At 34.6% G+C, this 19207-nt stretch overlaps 1 protein-coding gene across 7 annotated transcripts in view; it reads right to left on the reverse strand.

Annotated features, from left to right (window-relative positions):
• Window positions 1-19207, reverse strand: part of BLTP1 (bridge-like lipid transfer protein family member 1) — a 194990-nt gene that overhangs the window by 105815 nt on the left and 69968 nt on the right. For all 7 annotated transcript variants that reach the window (XM_061384265.1, XM_061384270.1, XM_061384269.1 and 4 more), the window contains exons 23-29: window positions 17730-17909; window positions 14901-15029; window positions 12828-12947; window positions 11847-12127; window positions 7269-7519; window positions 4176-4434; window positions 2165-3002 (exon numbers count right to left, since the gene is read on the reverse strand). In XM_061384265.1, coding sequence (XP_061240249.1) covers window positions 2165-3002; window positions 4176-4434; window positions 7269-7519; window positions 11847-12127; window positions 12828-12947; window positions 14901-15029; window positions 17730-17909 — 2058 coding nt within the window. The remainder of the gene's footprint in view (window positions 1-2164; window positions 3003-4175; window positions 4435-7268; window positions 7520-11846; window positions 12128-12827; window positions 12948-14900; window positions 15030-17729; window positions 17910-19207) is intronic.

The raw sequence follows: 19207 nt of genomic DNA on the forward strand, positions 1-19207 counted from the left end.
TACCCTCTAAACCAGAGTCTGCCTATTTTCTGCTTTGTGCTCTCACCTACACCTCTGACTTTACGGGGGGGGCTGTCCCCTACTACCTCTCTCTGAAAAAGAGTTAACTTACAGCTCCAGTTAATAAAGTTCCTAGGTGTGATAGTGTTTCAACCTACAAACTCCTTTGGAAGTCCTCTAGCCTGCCTGAATAGGTTTTTCCGGCCACATGTGATTGCTCAGAGCCTCCCAACTGTGAGAGGCATGAGATGTTCTAAACTGTCTAAATACAGATTCCTTTGAGCAGTTAAAAGACTGATTAGAAACTGTATTGGTGAAGGGTTTTTCACTTGTTGGGCCAATGTTTGCTGCTAAGTTTCCATATCCCTTACCTGCTGTGTCCCTGGCAGTGTATTGATTAATATAATTAGTGTAAGTAGTAGCTTTAATGTTTGTAACCTTGGACCCTTGAGTTAATTCTTTTTCTTGTTATAGCCCACCACACCTTTGCCCTGTAGGAATGCAACTTTATCTAATGCTTTTGAAAGGTGGCGCCTGACTCATCACCTTTAGAGAAAAATAAGTTTTCTGAAGAAAGGGTCTTAAAATATTAATAGGCCTCTGGGCCAGAAGATGATGCAAATCACCTAAACTTTTGCACATGATAAGTTTGCAGGAAGAAAGTCTGGCTTACAGCATGACTCTACCCCTTCCCTCATTATCTTCTATGCATAACTTAAGGTATAAAAACTACTTTGGAAAATAAAGTGCAGGCCTTGTTCACCGAAGCTTGGTCTCCCCATGTCGTTCTTTCTCTCACCTTCTGGCTGAATTATTCAGCCTCTTTTCTCCACTGAATTTCCTCACTGAGCTATCCTTATTTAACCACTCTTTATATCTTTAATTAACATTTAAATAAGCTGTTGTTTCCTGATCGCTGAAGCCGTCTCCCCTTCGAAACCCCTGACTCCACCAGGGCTGGACCCTGGCAATTTATCACATTTCCATCATTACTTAAGTCCAAGTATATATCATGTCTTGCACAGACTACTGAGACAGTCTCCTAAGTCATCACCCCACTTCCTCCTTGCTTAATGACAATTCACTTCTATTTGGTAGCTGAAATATAAGAGATCATATCACATTTCCTTAAAACTCCCATAAAGCTTTAAGGTCCTGGTCCTATTCCCTGAGTATAGTACCCCTAAATCTTCCCATCTTCAATTTGTCCTCATCCTTTAAGTTCCAGTTTAAATATTACCTCCTGGGATAGACCTTTCATGTCAATACAATCTAGGCAACCCCACTACCTCCCATTATTCTCTATTCCAGCATCCTTTGATTATCTTTGTAAGACTTCTCAATTTGTAATCATACACTGTACTTATCTATTTAAACTTATCTATTTATCTATATTAACTGCCTAACTATAAGCCCCATGTCTGTTACCTCACCACTGAACATCAAATGGTTAACACACAGTAGTATATAATAAATATCAGAATTAACAATGAGAATATTAACATTCAGACAGTTTAAATGAGTATATATATTACACATAAGTAAACACCACATAAAATTCTTAAATGTTAATCAGTTCCATAAGATTTTATATGCTCAATTTTGGTCTTTAAAATCATAAAGTTCTTTTAAATATTTATAAAATGTTTTAATATTGGTTTTATCACTAAATTTATTTTTACATATTTTTAGCTTTCCTATAAAAAAGCTATTTACAGAATACATTACAGAAATGGACAATAATCAATTAATACTAAATTACAAGATCTCAAATATCAAGTATGCAGAACTGGATTTGCATAGAAGCAGTTATGGATTAACAGAAAGAATACCAACTATTAAAAACAATTCCAAAATTTTACTTTTAAGACAGAAAATATGAATTCACAGAGACTTGATCCTAATCTCAGAATATAATGTAGACATGGACTATACATGATTAATATTCTGATAATCAAGTCTGAAACTTTTCCTTAATTTTATATCCTTAAATTTATAATACTCATCAATAAACCTGAGGCCTACTGTCATACATGAAGCCATGTCTTCAGGAATTTTATCTTTCAGAAAGGTAGCTAAATACCAAGAGAGCAATTTTTAAAACATCTTAAAAATAATTTTCCTAAATAAATTGATCAGTGAAAACTAATGATTTAGCTTATACCTTAAAAGTTGGAACAGAAAGCTGTTCAAATGATGATGAACTTTCTTCACTGGTTGGTGTTTCCAGATCAAGGGGGCGATGCAGTGAGGACTTAGAGGTTCTTTTGTTGGTTGGATGCTTCACTGACCAATTAATTACCTGGAACTGTGTAAGGTAAGTCTGATAGCAATTCATCACAGGTTGTTGAGAAGTAATCTGTTCGCTTTCTATTGTTTTCTCACTTTCTACAACATACAGATGCTCTATAACATCATCCTCTCCACCTAATGCAGAAACAAAGGAAGCCTGGGAAGGGTGAGTTTTGAATGGCAGAGTCCGGGGATCCTGAATGTTTTCTCCCTGGCCAGTAAGTGGTCCTTCCACACTGTGATATATGGAACCCCTACTGTAGTCAATCTGCTGGGCTTGCTTTCTCTTCTTTTTTCTACCTGGATAAGTTCCAGGGCCTTCATCACTGCTAATGGGCTCAAATTCTTCAGCTGCAGAAAAGTAGGCTTCACTATCAGCCATTGACATGCTTGAATCCATTGATCGATATTGATGAAATGAATTAGAGTCTGCTGATGGTGTGTATGGAAATGAACCGAAACTTCTCCTCTGCTTTGGTGAGTCTAGTACATTCTCATCACTTCTGGAAACATCACTGCTAAATTGGACTCCCACTGTAACAGGCTGCTTGTCCCCATAAAAAGCAGCAGTAAGGCTCTTGGTACTTCCAAGTCGGGTGGAACACACAGAGGCCTGTCGTTTCAAGGGAGATCTCAGAGGAGACTGACCTACTGACTTTTCCTGAGTGTTAGGAGATACAGGGCTGTTTCCTGAAATTTCTGTAGGAATGCTAAAACAGAAAGAAAAACTATTAACATTTATTGCACATCACATAATTTAAGTATAAACAGAAGTACTTGTAAAATCTTTCTGTATTCTTTTTACAAACAAAGAAAGATGTAAACTTTTACAATAAAATCCCATAGAAAGTAGCAAAATAGCACATTATATGTTTCTACCCCATACAGTTCCAAAAACAAAACTAATAAAAAAATGGAGTCAGCTTAAAACAGAATAAAAATTTAAAGAAATCTGGAGTATAATCTATCCATAATCCATGGACACTAATGCATTTGTAAACTTATTATTCCCATATCCATTAAAAGTTTATCCAACAAAATATACCAGGTGTCTTTGATCAGATAAGAGGAAATAAAGGAAAGCAATAAATCATAGATAACTCCAATATTTCTGACTTCAACAACTGATATACAAGTGCCATTTCCTGAGGCATAACAAGCTGAGCACGATAGGCACAAGGTCACTTTTTAATATGTTGAGTCTGAGCCATCCACAAAACATCCAGAAGATGGCTGGGCTCACAGGGACACAGGTATGGGATGGAGTTTTTACACTTATAAGATGTTAACTACAGATCATAATTGAAGCCAAATAGTTACTAAGACTGCAGAGGGAAATAGTAAAGTGAGTGGTGAGAAGGGTACAGAACAGAATCTTAAGGGATAACAACATTTAACAAATGGTAGGCTGTTAAGAATAAGAGAAAGAAGCATGGAAAGGAAAAAAAATGGAGGACTTGGAAATAGAGACCGAGAAAGAATAGCCAAGGACCTGGGGGGCAATCTGAAGTGTGCTATCAAGGCAAGAGGAAAGTGATTTTCAAGAAGTGAGTAATCAGCTAGGGACCAAAGGGAGGACCAAAAATTATTCACCACACTGGAAGGCTAATATCCACATGTTAACAACAGTTCACTTTCAGTGGTGGGAGGACAGGAAATATTCATTTTTGTTATACTTTTCTGTATTTTCTTAATATCTGGAATGAATAGTATTACTCTTGCAATCAGAAAAACAGCAGCAAATAGGTATTTAAAACAGGTTCAGGAGGAGAAAAAATTTTCTACAGCAAGTGAGCTGAAGAGGGAGAAAGTTTTTCTCACCACAGGTTTAAGCACTTATAATCTTATTACAATCAGGTTTCTAAATCTAACTGAACACTGACCTTGCTTGGCCATCATCTCTTTTTGTACCATGCAAGAATTCTTTTTGAACTAAATGGTCATCAGCAACAGAAGAGGGACTTTCCTTTTCACCAGCCAATAGGGGCTGTGCAGCACTGGAACTACTGTTCTCCTCTGAGGAAGAGGATGAGCTATGAGATCGTAATGGTACTTGAAGACTAAGGTGCTGAGTTTTCCTCTCTACTTCTATTCCCACTGATTTGTTTTCCCATTCTTTCCTCTTTATGCCATTCACGTTACCTAAACAAACAAAAAGGTAGGTTACATAAACACAATAATTCCAAAAACAATTTACGAAAAATATGAGAATGTAATCGAATACCCTGTTGTTAAGTATGTAGTTGTTTTTAAAAAGCACAAGTAACTAATTTCACATAGCAATATGCTAAACACTACGGAAAGATATCAACATACATATGAAACCAGAGTTTGCAGACTGAATTTCTTCTTTTTCAAATAACTATTTATATGAAAAATTTCCAACTTAGAAAAATTTCAAGAGTGTTAACAAATCAAAGCTATTTTACTCAAAATTACTTATTTTAAACACTTTGCCCACACTTGCTCAGTGTATATAAACAGACATAATACTTTGGGAACCACCTAAGAGTAACTTGCAGTCATGGTTTTTTACCCTAAACACTCAAAAGGTTTATTTCCTAAGAATAATACAAAAACACAGTATAGTTATCAACTTGGTATATTTGGCACTGATACCATATGGTTATCTAGTCTACCATGTGCTTTCCAATTTTCTCAAAAGGCCTAATAATGTCCTTTAAAGCCTTTTGCCCTCTCCAGTACAGGATCCAATCTAGGATTGTATATTACTGCATTCAGTTGTCCTGTCTTCCTGAATCTGGAACATTCTCTCAGCCTTTTATGAGAGCCCTGTGATGTGTTATGTAAACTGGGGGCAGACCGTGATAAAAGGAGAATTCTAGAGCTGCTTAGGGAAAAAAAAAATATATTGCTGCCCTACTTCCCCTCTCCTCCAGCTATCCTTGTGCTATTCACAAGGATGGAACCTGCTAGTAGGAGAAAACATCTCACCAAGCAGAAGGCAATTCTAGATAGAACTTAAGTGGTAAGAAGACTTAAGAACTTAGAATACAAGTAGTATTCGCTTCTACTATCACGAATGTAAAAATCACAACGAAAATCAAAAGAAAAATAGGTTTGATTCACTTTTAAATGATAGGAAACTAGAATGTACTGACCTTCCAAGGAAATTCTTTATTTATACCAATATGCCCTCCTTAATTCTGTCCTGACACTGTATATCTATATGTGGCTCCCGGAAAACTCAACAATCAGAAAGTCATATACTTATGAAGGGACTATGAAGGGGCTAACTTCAAGCTTCCCTGCTCAAGAAACTTATGGCAGTTTACCAATTACAACACATTCCTGAGGGAGAGAGACACAGACACTGTCTATTACATAAGAACTAAAATGAGGTTTCTTCTGTTCGCTGTTAGAGAATTTGCTGTTTTCTCCCTTTTATACCATGTGCAAATTCCCTGTAGATTTTCTTCCTTGCATTTGTGATGGTAAAAATTTGATCTACAGGTTAGAGAATCAAGCATAGTCTTTATAAATAGTGCCAGTTGTGGTACGGTGGAAAAAACTAAAGTGGCTTTAATAATCTTGATTCTGGTTTCTGCTCAGCCACATACATGACTGAATGACTTCATGCAACTCAGTCTCAGTGATGAACCTGTTATTTCACCACAAACAGGGAAAATAAAGAACTCACATGGTTAGCTTGAGGATGAAACGAGAAATGCTTATGAAAATCTTTAAAAACAAATATTATTCAAAAGTAAAAAGGTAATATTATAAGAAGATAGCTAAGTAAATTTTGTTTCATATCTTTCTAGTCCTTTAAATGTCAAGAAGTTTTGGTATTTGCTGATTTTGTAAGGTAATCCGCTCTTATTCTGGTAAAACTGCTGAAGTCAAGTAACCTTAAACTAGCATGTACAATTTATTAATATTCAGTGAAAAATCATTTAAACAAGAATTTGGCATACATATTTCCCACTCTTTCCTCTAAGAGCTCCATATACATGACAATCAAGCCAATAAATTGTTAAAAGTTAAAACTGCTTCTTTTCTATTTTGTCTACTGACAAAAGGCAGAGCTAAGTTAATTATTTTCAATGTATCAAGGGAAAAGGACTAAGTACTAGTACAATATTGCACTAAATACTATTGCTAAATACTAAATACTTCTTTTCTATTTTTTCTACTGACAAAAGGCAGAGCTAAGTTAATTATTTTGAATGGATCAAGGGAAAAGGGCTAAATATTAGTGCAATATTGCACTAAATACTAGTACTATTGCACTAAATACTAGTGCAATATCAAGACTTTTCCTAAATTTCACTTCTTGACAGTATGACCACTTTACCAGTATGTATTGCATTTAATTGTAGGAATACACAATTAAGAAACACAATGGAAGATGTATTTCTGAAGTCTTTGGAGAAAAGATAATAGATAGATATAAATTCAATATGCCTAAATCCACCATTCACTGTTCATACCAAACTCATGTATCTGTAAAGTTATCCTACAGGCTCTAAGGAAACACCAAATTTCTTGACATGGATGATTTAAGTCGTAAGAAGAGTATTTTGCAAAAGCAGTGGATAACACGAGAGCCAATAGTATACATATTACTATTGTTAAGTTTTTCCTATAGAAGTAAACTGGTAAAACAATTATAAACTTAAAGCACAGCTATTCCTAAGTGTATTTCTGGAATCTAGGTTCTAGGGAAATAATGACATATATGCAAATATTTAAAGCTGGGCTAGGAAAAATCACCCATGTTGACAGCAGGAGATCTGAACAGTAAATCTACTTTTGCCTTGTGCAACTCTGAAAAACTCACTAGGTCTTATCTGGCTATCGTTAAATCACCTGCAAAACAAAGACAGATTATAACTAAAGCCTACATAAAAGACTGCTCAAAAAACCAATTTGAACAAAGTAACACTGAACTTCTCTCAGAATGACATAGGAATGAAGATAACAAAAGATAAATATAAGTGACAACACACTACCATCTACAATTTTGGGAACTTCTTTAGTAATAATCCATTCTCCAGGCTGAAGCAGAGACTGTCCATAATACATATCAGACTCTGCACTTGTGCTTGAAAATGCAGAGCTACTGGAAGGTGTCAACTCTTCAAGTTTGAAGAAATCTAGGCCAGTTACTGTGCCACCAAAGAATCTGCAGCCACCAAGACAACCACACTTGTTCTTACACCTCTTATTCTTCAGGGTATCATCTGGCCACAAAAACCACAACCTAAATAGAACACACAACAAAAGAAACAAAAGAACAACAACATAACAAAAACTCATTAGGAATCAGAAACTTTTGAGCAAATAATTAAATATGTTCACTGTTAATGTTTTTAAAAGACAAGTTAAACACAAAGGTTTGTTTTTACTATGGACTATCTTTTTAATTATTTTGCCTTTCTTAAAAAAAAAAAGTCTCACCATGGTGAGATAAAAATAAGTAGGAACAATAATGAGAAACAGAACATAAATTTTAAAAAAATCAAAGAGATAAAGTGTATATATATATATATTTAAATCCACTTCAAAGACAGCAGAAAACATTCTCAAAAGAACTAAAAATTTAAGCACTAATTTAAAAAACAGATAGAACTATTAGTATAGATTATGCTTAATAGATTATAATATTTAGCATTGCAAAGACTTAGTCATATGGTAAATTTAGTACACCAAAATGTTATAAATACGAGGGAAGTAAGAAATTCTCAATAAAATCAAAATAATACATCACTCTCTATTTTAGAAAAAAAATTGTGATTTTGTAATAAGGACTCTGAATGAAGAATTAAGACAGTAAGAGTAATTGTCTGTAAAATTCTTTAGGCTCTGTGAGTGACCCCCACACAAAATTATCAGCCGTTAACTACCCTCCTTCCTTAAAAATATTATATTATAGAAATCTGAGAAATATATTTTTATTCCTTTTTCAACTTTAAATAATAAAACCTCGTATTAACAGTCCATTTTTCTAAGCTTTTCCACATGCATTATCTCATTGGATCCTCAGGGCGCTCACAGGAAGACAGAATAAGTATTTCATTTCCTTTTTACAGTCATTCATTTATATTCCTTGAAAATATCTACTATGTGCCTTGAATGGTGCTAAGCAAAACTGACATAACCTTATCCATATGAAGTTTATGGTGGGCAAAGACAGGTCACACAAATAGTATCTAATCATAAGTTACAGTAAAGTGCTCTAAGATAAAGAAGAGGCTATTGTGACAAAGAAAATAATGAAATATTATTACAAAAAAATAATATTTGAGATGTAAAAGATGAGATGGAATAAATATATCAAGTTAGAAGTGAAGAAATAAATATATCAAGTTAGAAGAGGAACATCAGTCTGGACAAGACAAAAGGAAAAATATGTATAAGGTATGTAAAACGCATTATGCAAAATCTGGAATACATTAGTTGTGCAACAAATGTATCCTACCTGTCCCTATCTTTATATAAACCAATGTACTAGTTCTCAAACTTCGGCTCACATTAGAATCACTGGGAGGTGTATATGTATGGCTGAGTCCCTTTGCCGTTCACCTCAATCACAAAACTGTTTGTTAACTGGCTATATCCCAACACAAAATAAAAAGTTTAAATAAAAAAGAATCATTGGGAAGGCTTATTAAATTAATTTCCTGGCTGCAGTCACCATCCGCAGTGATTTGGGAGCCCAAGAAAATAAAATCTGTCACTGTTTCCACTTTCCACTTTTTCCCCATCCATTTGCCACAAAGTGATGGGACTGGATGCCATGAACTTAGTTTTTTTGAATGTTGAATTTTAAGCCAGCGTTTTCACTCTCCTCTTTCACCCTCATCAAGAGGCTCTTTAGTTCCTCTTTGCTTTCTGCCATTAGAGTGGTATCATTAGAGCTACCATGTAGGGAGAAGCAATTCACCACAGGCAGGTTACCTGTTCTTGCTTGCCGGATACGCCAAGAATGCAAGGCTCTGACCAGGCTACTTCTCAGGGTTCTGGAAAAGAGCAGGCTCACTCCACTTAATATAAAAGTGGTAAAAGTTACCTAAGCTCAGTGTTCCACTTCTGTAATGCAGAAGTAATAATGTCTACTATGTGCAGACATCCATCATGGGTCTTTTCTGACATCCCCATGGGACTCAGGGATAGCGGTGCCAGGTTTGGCAAATAAAAATAAGTTTGTGCCATGTAACAGGTGGTGTATTTTTATACTAAAGAGTTTTCTGTTGTTTATCTGCAACAATTTTAACTGCGCATCCTGTATTTTCTCTGGCAATCCTATTTGGGGGACATGGGGAACCAATGCAAACACATTTGACTCTGGCTAGTGCTTTTGCTATAATAGTCCTGTGTCTCTCACCAGGTTTCACACGTCTTCTGCTAGCACTCACAGTAAACTGTGGCAGGATAACTTCTTAGCTAGTAAGTAGGATAAAACCTCAAATTTCACAATTCTTAACCAATCAGAGCACTGAAACTAACCTCAGTGAGGCACCTGAAGTCACATGGAGCCACCTCCTCAGCTTCACTATCACCCTGCTCTACCATCTGATCTACAGGCACTGTCTTCATACCAACTGGCTTCCAAGGCCATAGTGAACAAAGAAACCAAAATGTGTTTTTAAACAACATTGGCCACAGATGAGTTTTCTTAATAGATTTATAAGATACCAGTATCTTAAATAAACCTAAAAGATTAATGTAATCTCAATAAAAACCTCAATAGGATTTCTTTTAACTAGAAAAACAGTTCTTTGGGAAAAATTAATAGGTGAAAATATCTAAACATTTTGTGAAATGAGTAGGTGTTAAGTATTAGTTTGTTGGTTTTCCTATATTTGAACAGATATTTGCAAAAAAACAAAACCCAAAAAAACTATTTACATCCTTGGCTGTATTAATGCACACACACCATAAAAAAAAAAATCCAGATGGTTTAGAGTTTTATGTTAATAACAAAAATAGAATAGTAAAAAATAAAGTACACGGGTCATGTGATTACTAGCAAAGTGCTCTCAAATTAGTACAAAAAATTATAAAATGGAAAGGTGAACATATTTGAATACATAAAATTAAAATCTATTTAACATAAGAAAAATAAATGAAACAAACTGCAAAATATCAGTAACAGGGATCAAAAAAGGGCAATAATCTTTCTAGAGTTCTTAAAAATTGGTAAGAAATACACCAAGATCCCAATAAATAAATGTATATAGGATACTAGCAGGCAATTCACAAATGAGGGAAAATATCCAATAAGTATCTGAAAAAAGTATTAAATAATCCCCAAATAAACAAATGCAAAATAAAGAGATACCACCTTTCAGTTATTATAAAACACTGAGAGGGTGGCAAACATGCAGTAAGACAGAGACTCTCTTAAACAGCCGCTGGGAATATAAACTGAAATAAGAGTCCTAGGAAGTAACTTGGGAAAGCATATCAAAAGCTCAGTTTTTAACAGTCACACACCCTTCTGAGGAAACTATTTAAAGGATATACCCAGAAATTGTGGGAAAAGCTTCCATTTACAGTGAGAAATTTAGAAACAATCTATATATTTAAAATATGGGAAATGGCTAAGTACAGTTCACAGACCCCAGCCTTCTGACCCAGGAAAAACAAGCTGCCGAAGGGCTGCAGCCAATGAAGAAGCAGACAGCCTCTCCAATTTCCTTTCCTCTATAGAAGCAAGCCCCTCTCCTCTGTTCTCCAAACCTGCCTATGTTTCGCCAAAGTTTGCTTGTCTTGAATTGCAGTTCTTTACTATTCCCCCAAAATCTTACTTTGCTGTTGGTAAAATCAAACAAAAAAAATGGGTTCTTTTGCTTTTTTTTAAAAAAAGGCAACAATTACAGAAATGCAGAATTTTAAAGTGCAAATACAGGATGATTTCAAGTTTAACAGAAATACATTAAAAATACTCGGAAGAAATGTAACAGATTCAATGTGGTAGAATTATGATAATTATTGTCCTTTATGTCTTAGTAGTTTTCTCTATTTTTAAAATAAGCTTTAGAAACTTTAGAAGGGAAGAGATGAGGATGGAAAAAGTCATACTATCATTTTAAACAGATGTAATTCAGTAAGAAGCTTTGGAAACTATTTAAAAATCATTTCTTAAGGTTTAGGTACTTTTTGTCTTCCCTGCAACTGTGAAGACCTACAACAGAAGTTTTGTAGAATAAATGGTGATTAGTAATGGTGTTTTCTAGGAATGACAAATTGGAAGTGGAGGGCTATGGTGAGAAAGAAGGGGTGTAAATGTAATACAAAATGTTATGGGGGGTCAGTAATTTATATTTGTTTCACTATGGACACACATAGCATGGGCTTAGAAACATATCAGAAAATATTTTTTTCCCAGCAACCACACCATCAGAGATGATAGATACTATGTGATTACTTAGATATCAGATTCTTATTTACTCATTAAAGTGTACCCAGCATGATCACATTCAGTCTTTAAGATGTTCTTATTTTATTCCTAACAGTAGAATTTCCTCTATAATTATCTAATACTTTTCATTTGAACTTGATTACCATTCCTAAATCTCACTTACCTCTTAGTTCTGGCATCATGAGTTTCTAAGAAATGTCTTTGTGCCTCATGTTTAGAATGATGATCAGCAGCTAATGCAATATCAACAGTGATAAGTCCTAAGTTGGCTGACCCAGCTTCAAGCCAATAGGCCCTCCGTAGTACTGCAGGCTGAAGTCCAACTCTGGAATTATTTAATTGTTCAATATACTGTCTCACTTGAAAATCCTGAATTGCAGCACTTATTCCTTCCCCAACCGACTGATTGTGAAGATTACAGTTTGCAACCCGAATTGCACCCATCTAAAGTTGAATGAAGAAAAAGAAACAAAACTGTAGTTTCTGTATTTTTAAGCAACTTATTACAGTAAACTATAGAATAGGTAATTACTTCAAATAGCCTGACAAATGGAAGAAAGAAAGGAAAAATGAGAAAGTGGAAACAGAAAAGATAAAGCAACAGAATAAAAATAAACATTCAAATTTAAAAAGAGGATGAAAGGAGAAGACTATAATTCCAAATGTAATGAGAGAAGGAGAAAAGAAAAATAAGAAGGGTAGCAACAAATGAATCTTAATGCCTGATTCCTTAAGTAATCTTAATGCCTGATTTTCAGCAGTAACCCTTAAAGCAGAGGTGGCAAATAAATGTTTCCAGCCAGGCAAGAAGTTAAATAAATAAAGCCTAAAGGCATTCAAAATTAAATCGTCTAAAAACATTATGAGTTTATGTTCCTGTCATAAAAGCAACCTACTAGCTTATATTCCAGCCATAAAGCAAGTTTATAAAAATTCAGTAAAATAAAAAGGTAGTAAAAGTATGCTTTGAAAGAAAATAAGACTGGAAAAGAAGACAGGTGAAAAAATAGAAAGCTCCCTCCTAGAATTTCATAGTATTCTGTGATGGCAAACTATAAATATGTGATTTACTTCAAGAAATAGAGGTTTGGTTTGGCTAAAAGGAAAAAGGATTGCACTGACCAAGAAACAGACAAATGTGTACCTTTATATTTGTAGCACAGCCATGCTCCACAATATAAATATCAGCTCCATCTACTGCTAAACGAGTCATGGTATACTTCAAGTCATCTGAAGTTGGACAAGGCCCAGGAATACAACTCAACTAAAATGAAATGGATTCAACTCTTAATTCTTCACCATCAATTAATTATTTTGATATGTAAGTGTGCTTATTTAACAAAACAAAATTCTGGTTACATGTGTATTTTAAATTATCAATTAAATTTCACCTTTTAATAATGATAAATTATATAGAGATATATTTATAATGATAAATGAAATAATCAGTAATTAAATTCTTGCCAATTAAGAAAACTAACTCAGAAATAACCATGTGTCACTTTCATTCAAAAGTGGCAGGCAACAACATTGACAGAATACAAATGTAATTTGTTATTAAAACTTAAAGAGAATAGCAAAGTAAACTGATAAATAATATCACAGGTTTGTACGAACTGTATAGGAATTCAAAGTTTTAAGATTTTAAGAGTATTTCCTACTCGATACACATGCACATTTTTACACATCCACAAATATATGAACTGTAACATTACGCTGATATCTTGAAAAGTCCACACACATTTATTTTTGTTATTTTATTATTTATTCCTAAAACATAGATTTAGTCATGATTAGGTTGGAAGATAACATACACATCACCAACTTCAATGAACTTCTTTGTGAAACAGCAGTTCTGAGTAAAGTATCAACCCAACAGCATGTACTCTGCTCATCAGTAGCAGAGCCAGGACTACAAGGAAGATGTCTCATATGACAGTCAGTGCTCTATACTAATGTATTTCCTCCACACAAAATAGGCCTTTTAAAGACTCTCATCTAAAATGACAGAAAGAATATCAGGGGCTGCAAGGAATAGTGACTGACTGCAAAGGGTTACTAAGGAATTTGCTAAGGTGACAGAAATGTTCTAGATCTTTATTGGCGGTAATGGTTACATCAGTACATGTAACATTTCTCAAAACTCCAACTTAAAGGGGGTGAATTTACTGTATGGAATTTATGGCTCAATGGAGTTGATTTTTTTTTTAATTACAATACAACTTAAAAAGCTTTTAGTATTAAAAAAAATAAAGGGAGGAGATGCCTACAAGCATGAACAAATTACCCATAAGAAACTAATGACTAAGGAACCAATTCCCCAGAGCCTGGCGTTGTGTTTATAACAAGAAAAAAGTAATTTTTATCACCAATTATAGCTGTTTTATTGATGATAAATAAGCACAGGTTACTGATTTTTTTGGATATAAAATTAAAAGCTGAATGAATTATTTCCAATTCACGGTAATACAATAGCAAACATATGGTTTGTATACAAAAGAAAAAAGAAAGGAAAGACATACAGAAAAGAAACTGGAAAGAAAAGCCAAACTATTAGAAATGGTTATCTCTATGATGCAGAACTAGGGTCACTCCGAAACTGCAATGTTTCAAGTTGCTAATTTCTCAAATGAACATACTTTAAAAAATGTTCCACACTCCAAGTTCATAAGTAACATTCTTTACTACAAAATAACACCATGCATCTCACTGTACATGATTTCAGGAATTATTATATACTTCTTACAACCCTCTTCAAAGTAGTGTAATGACCCTTAGCCACAGTAGTGCTATGTTGTAGAAAGAGCATAAGATTTAGGGTCAGGAAACTAGGCAAATGCCCAACATTATTAATCACATTATAGGAGAACGTGTATGTTCCAGAAGGGTCTGCCAACAACGTCATGCAAGGAATTCAACCTTCTTCCTCCTCCAACTTCTAAATCTTCTACATAAATGCACAGCTATATCCCAAAGAGTTAGTGTAATAACACATTAAGATGTTAATGTTAACAATAAAAATTTAAGAGATACAAATTTATAATATCTCCATTTACTTGTGAATGTATGTTTTAAGAATTACCTCATTTTAGATATTTACAACTAAATAAAAATGACTATAAATTAGCAAAATAATTTTCTTAATTGAAAAAAGTGAACTTTCATTTTGAAAAAACCCATAAACATTTGTAATACTGCTAACATATTTTTAACATACCTTGGATTCACAGAAGCGTCGATCAATTCCATGCTGACATACTACTACTGATTTTGGTCTTTCCAGTTCATACTCTCGACATACCACATGAAAAATAAATGTCTGTCCCCACTCCAAGAGACAAGCCAGCTACAAATAAGCCATGACAGGTTGACAACACTGTTAGCATCCTAAATAAGTGTTCACGGTTCAAAAGTTTATCAAGAATATTAATACAGCTTGAAATAATCCAAACAGTGCCTTATACCTGCTATATAATCTACTTGTTAGCCAATGTCATTTTTCTACCTTGACATCATTTATAAGCTTATGTTACTGTTCATTTGTAAATGACAAAATGCATTGCCAAAATGAAAAATCATTTCAACTGAAAAATGAAATTTCAGCAACCTCTAAAGCCTGTTATTTTTCTTAAAGTTTGTATCTTTCTTCTTACATGACTAGTCAGAATTCCGTGCACAGAAAAGCACCTAGAATTCTCTATGTGACAATAAATCAAGGTTCAAAGTGAAATTTATATCTACTAAGCAAAAATTTTAGAAAATCAGGTATTCTGAAGATTAAAGAACTTTCATGAATAGAAGTTTAAGTATATGTCAATTTTCATCAAATCTTGAGTTTTTTAAAAATCTTAGGGTCACAATTTATTAGTTTACAATAAACATGGAGCCAGGGGTATACACTGTATTATCCCCACCCCCACCAAAAAGTACATAATTTAAACTCTCAGAAAATATGAATTTACTTTTAAAATACACAAAGAATGGAATAAACACTAAAAGCACCAATGGATTCATGAACCTTGATAGAAACAGTGATGCCAGGATTTCAGTGTAGAAGAAAGAGAAATGTTTCAACTTCTAATAAAAGCTGAGATTCTAGCAATCTTTAGGTTAAAAGAACTGTGTCCAGTCTTGAAGAGTCAGCATGGCTTCACTGCATGCTTGTTAGGGAATAAGCTGTTTTTATTATATGCTTCAGTTTCTACTTATAGATTTAGAGACAGAAAATAGTTATGAGGTATGTAAGCACTAAATATTTGTTTTCACCCATTATTATATGTTTATTTCCATCATTTTTATATAAAATATCCCTTTTCAATTCTACTCATTTTCCTACTATTTCTAGAATCTTAATTTTTGCTTCCCTTCAACTATTTCCTTCAGATATAATCAATACAAGTTATCTATTCTGGTGGCTCAGTGATAAAGAGACCGCCTGCCATGGCAGAATACCTGAGCTTGATCCCTGGGTCGGGAAGATCCCCTGGAGAAGAGAATGGCAACCCACTCCAGTATTCGTGCCTGGGAAATTCTATGGACAGAGGAGCCTGGTAGACTACAGTCCATGGGGTCACAAAGAGTCAGACACTACTTAGCAATTAAACAACAACAACAAACAACAGTCTTTATTTATCTGCAGGTTGCCACTACCTACCTCTAAATTACATGTTTCACACTCATTTTGTAATTCTACCAAAACCTGAGTTATGTACATGTCCACCACATTTCAATCTTTTGAAACACTGATTATGAAATGCATGTTATAAACACAGGCATACCTCACAGATACTGTGGATTTGGTTCCAAACCACCACAGTAAATCTGCAACATTGTGAGTATCACAATAAAGTGAGTCACAAATTTTTTGGTTTCCCAGTGCATATAAGTTATGTTTACAAGTAACTAGTAGTCTATCCTGTGTACAACAGCATTATATCTTAAAAAAACAACATACATATCTTAATTAAAAGGCACTTTATTGTTAAAAAATGCTAAACTGAGCCTTCAATGAGTCACGATCCTTTTGAAATAGTAACTAACATAAAAGATCAATAATGAAAAAGTCTGAAATAGTGCAAGAATTACCAAAATGTGAGACAGATACATAAATTGAACAAATGCTATCAGAAAAATGGTGCTAACAGACTTTCTTGATGCAGCATTGCCACAAACCTTCAATTTGTTAAAAAAAAAAACAAACCTACAACCAGAAAGCAAAATCTGTGAAACACAAGAAAATGAGGTTTAACTATATTTGTCTCAACAGGTGAAATTTTACAGTAATACAAACATTTCGCTAAATTTCAATGGCCCATTCTAGAACTAAGGGTTACAGTCAGCCTCTGTATCCATAGGCTTCACAGCTGCAGTGGGCTGAATCCATGACTGGTTGAACCTGTGGATGCAGAACCTTTGTCAGGGAGGCTGACAGTAACCTTAAGCCCTGAGACTCCTAAAGACTAAGTGGGACCTTGAGAGGGAAGGAGAACTTATCCAAAGGGATTACAACTAGTCTTCTACACGAGATTTTCTGCCAATAAATTCATTGTTATTTTTCTAAATCAGTATCTATATCACTAAGTGTAGATTCAAATAATGCTACCTTGCTTTAGGACATGACAAGTGAAGAAACATGCTACCTTAATTATAAATGCCTCTTTCAAATCCTACCTAAGAAATATACAAAAAAGTAAAGTTTTCAGAAAATTAGCCTATGTACTGGAAAAACAAGATTGTTCCAACAGTGGAGAGTCAAGTAATATAATTTTAATAATATATAACTTGAATTCCAGAAACTTCTCATCCTGAGTTCTTCTCAAAGAAAGTCTTGAAAATATTATACAGGACTATAAAAAATTATACCCATCAATTTTATGTGGCCCAGAAAACTGAAACTTGTCTCTGACTCATCCATGACTAAGAAAATCCTTAATGGCAAGTGGAAGTAAAATGAACATTCAAATGGGCATACAACTTTTTCTTGGGGACGTGGGTCAGGAAAGGAAAAAGGAAGACAGGGATAGCACTCCGAGACCTGAGAACATACCTGTGGTGCTGTGACCTTCGCTGTAAGGCTTCCGGCCTGCACATCAATTAGCCATGCGTATTCTAAGGAATCACTTCCCAAAGGAAGACCTTCCGCTGAGAACATAGCATGTGCTCTCAGCTGGAGACCTGACAAATTGATGTGACCTTCCCTCAGCACTTCATCCACAGGCGGTCGCTGCTGAAAACAATAAGCATAAGAAAAATCAGCATTTATAATTGCTACTTGCTTTTTCCCCCAGAGACAAATGGTAAAACATGCTCTATGGAAAATAAGACTTTAGGATCCAAAGCTCTTAACACAACCTTGTATCCATAAAAGTAGTCTGAGTTCAGCTTCTTTAGTGACATTATCTGTAAAAGCCCAACTGCAAAGCAAGACAGCAAAGTCTTAAAAAAATGCAGACTTCTCTTTGGTAGGCGCCTCAATAAATAAAAAGAAACAAGTATTCTGACTAACAGGGAATGTGAGAGACCAATCTTTTGTGACAAGGCAGGAATCATGAGATTAAAGTATCAAAAAGAAGAAAATAACATGGAAGAAAAAAGACCCATTAAGACCATAATGAGGAACTAGCAAAGAAAACCATCTTCCAGAAAGATTTTGAGAATTATGTAAATATTAAAAGGAGAGATTCCTCTTACAGAGAATAATTATATACTCGTAACTAAAAAGCAGCAACATTTCAAAGAGAAAATTTCTAACACTTATTCAGAAAGGATATGTCCTAAAATAGGGCATTCCATGGAACACTAGGTTCACAGATTGTTATTAGGAACAAAGAATCAAGTAAGTTTGGTAATGCCCTACCCATCAGTCGCCAATTTTTATAGAATCTACCTCCCAGTCTCTCACAAATGCACTGAGTTTCTTTCAGCTTCCTGCTATCATCCTGGTTCAAATAATACACCCTCTTGCCAGGATCTCCCAGCATTTGCTTTTACACTGTTCTGCTTCATACTCTATAAGAACACCACAGAGACCTTTTAAAAAGGCAAGTTTTACCATGTTCTTACCTCAAGACCAGAGATCAAATTATCAACATTTGTTGGATCACAGAGAAAGCAAGAGAATTCCAGAAAAACAACTATGTCTGTTTCACTGACTATACTAAAACCCTTGACTGTGTAGATTACGACATATACAATGGAGTATTACTCAGCCATTAAAAAGAATTCATTTGAATCAGTTCTAATGAGGTGGATGAAACTGGAGCCTATTATACAGAGTGAAGTAAGCCAGAAGGAAAAACACCAATACAGTATACTAACGCATATATATAGAATTTAGAAAGATGATAACAATAACCCTGTGTACGAGACAGCAAAAGAAACACTGATGTATGGAACAGTCTTATGGACTCTGTGGGAGAGGGAGAGGGTGGGAAGATTTGGGAGAATGGCATTGAAACATGTAAAATATCATGTATGAAACGAGATGCCAGTCCAGGTTCAATGCATGATACTGGATGCTTGGGG

This window comes from Bos javanicus, chromosome 17 (assembly GCF_032452875.1).
Source record: "Bos javanicus breed banteng chromosome 17, ARS-OSU_banteng_1.0, whole genome shotgun sequence".
In the NCBI taxonomy this organism is placed as follows: Eukaryota; Metazoa; Chordata; class Mammalia; order Artiodactyla; family Bovidae; genus Bos; species Bos javanicus.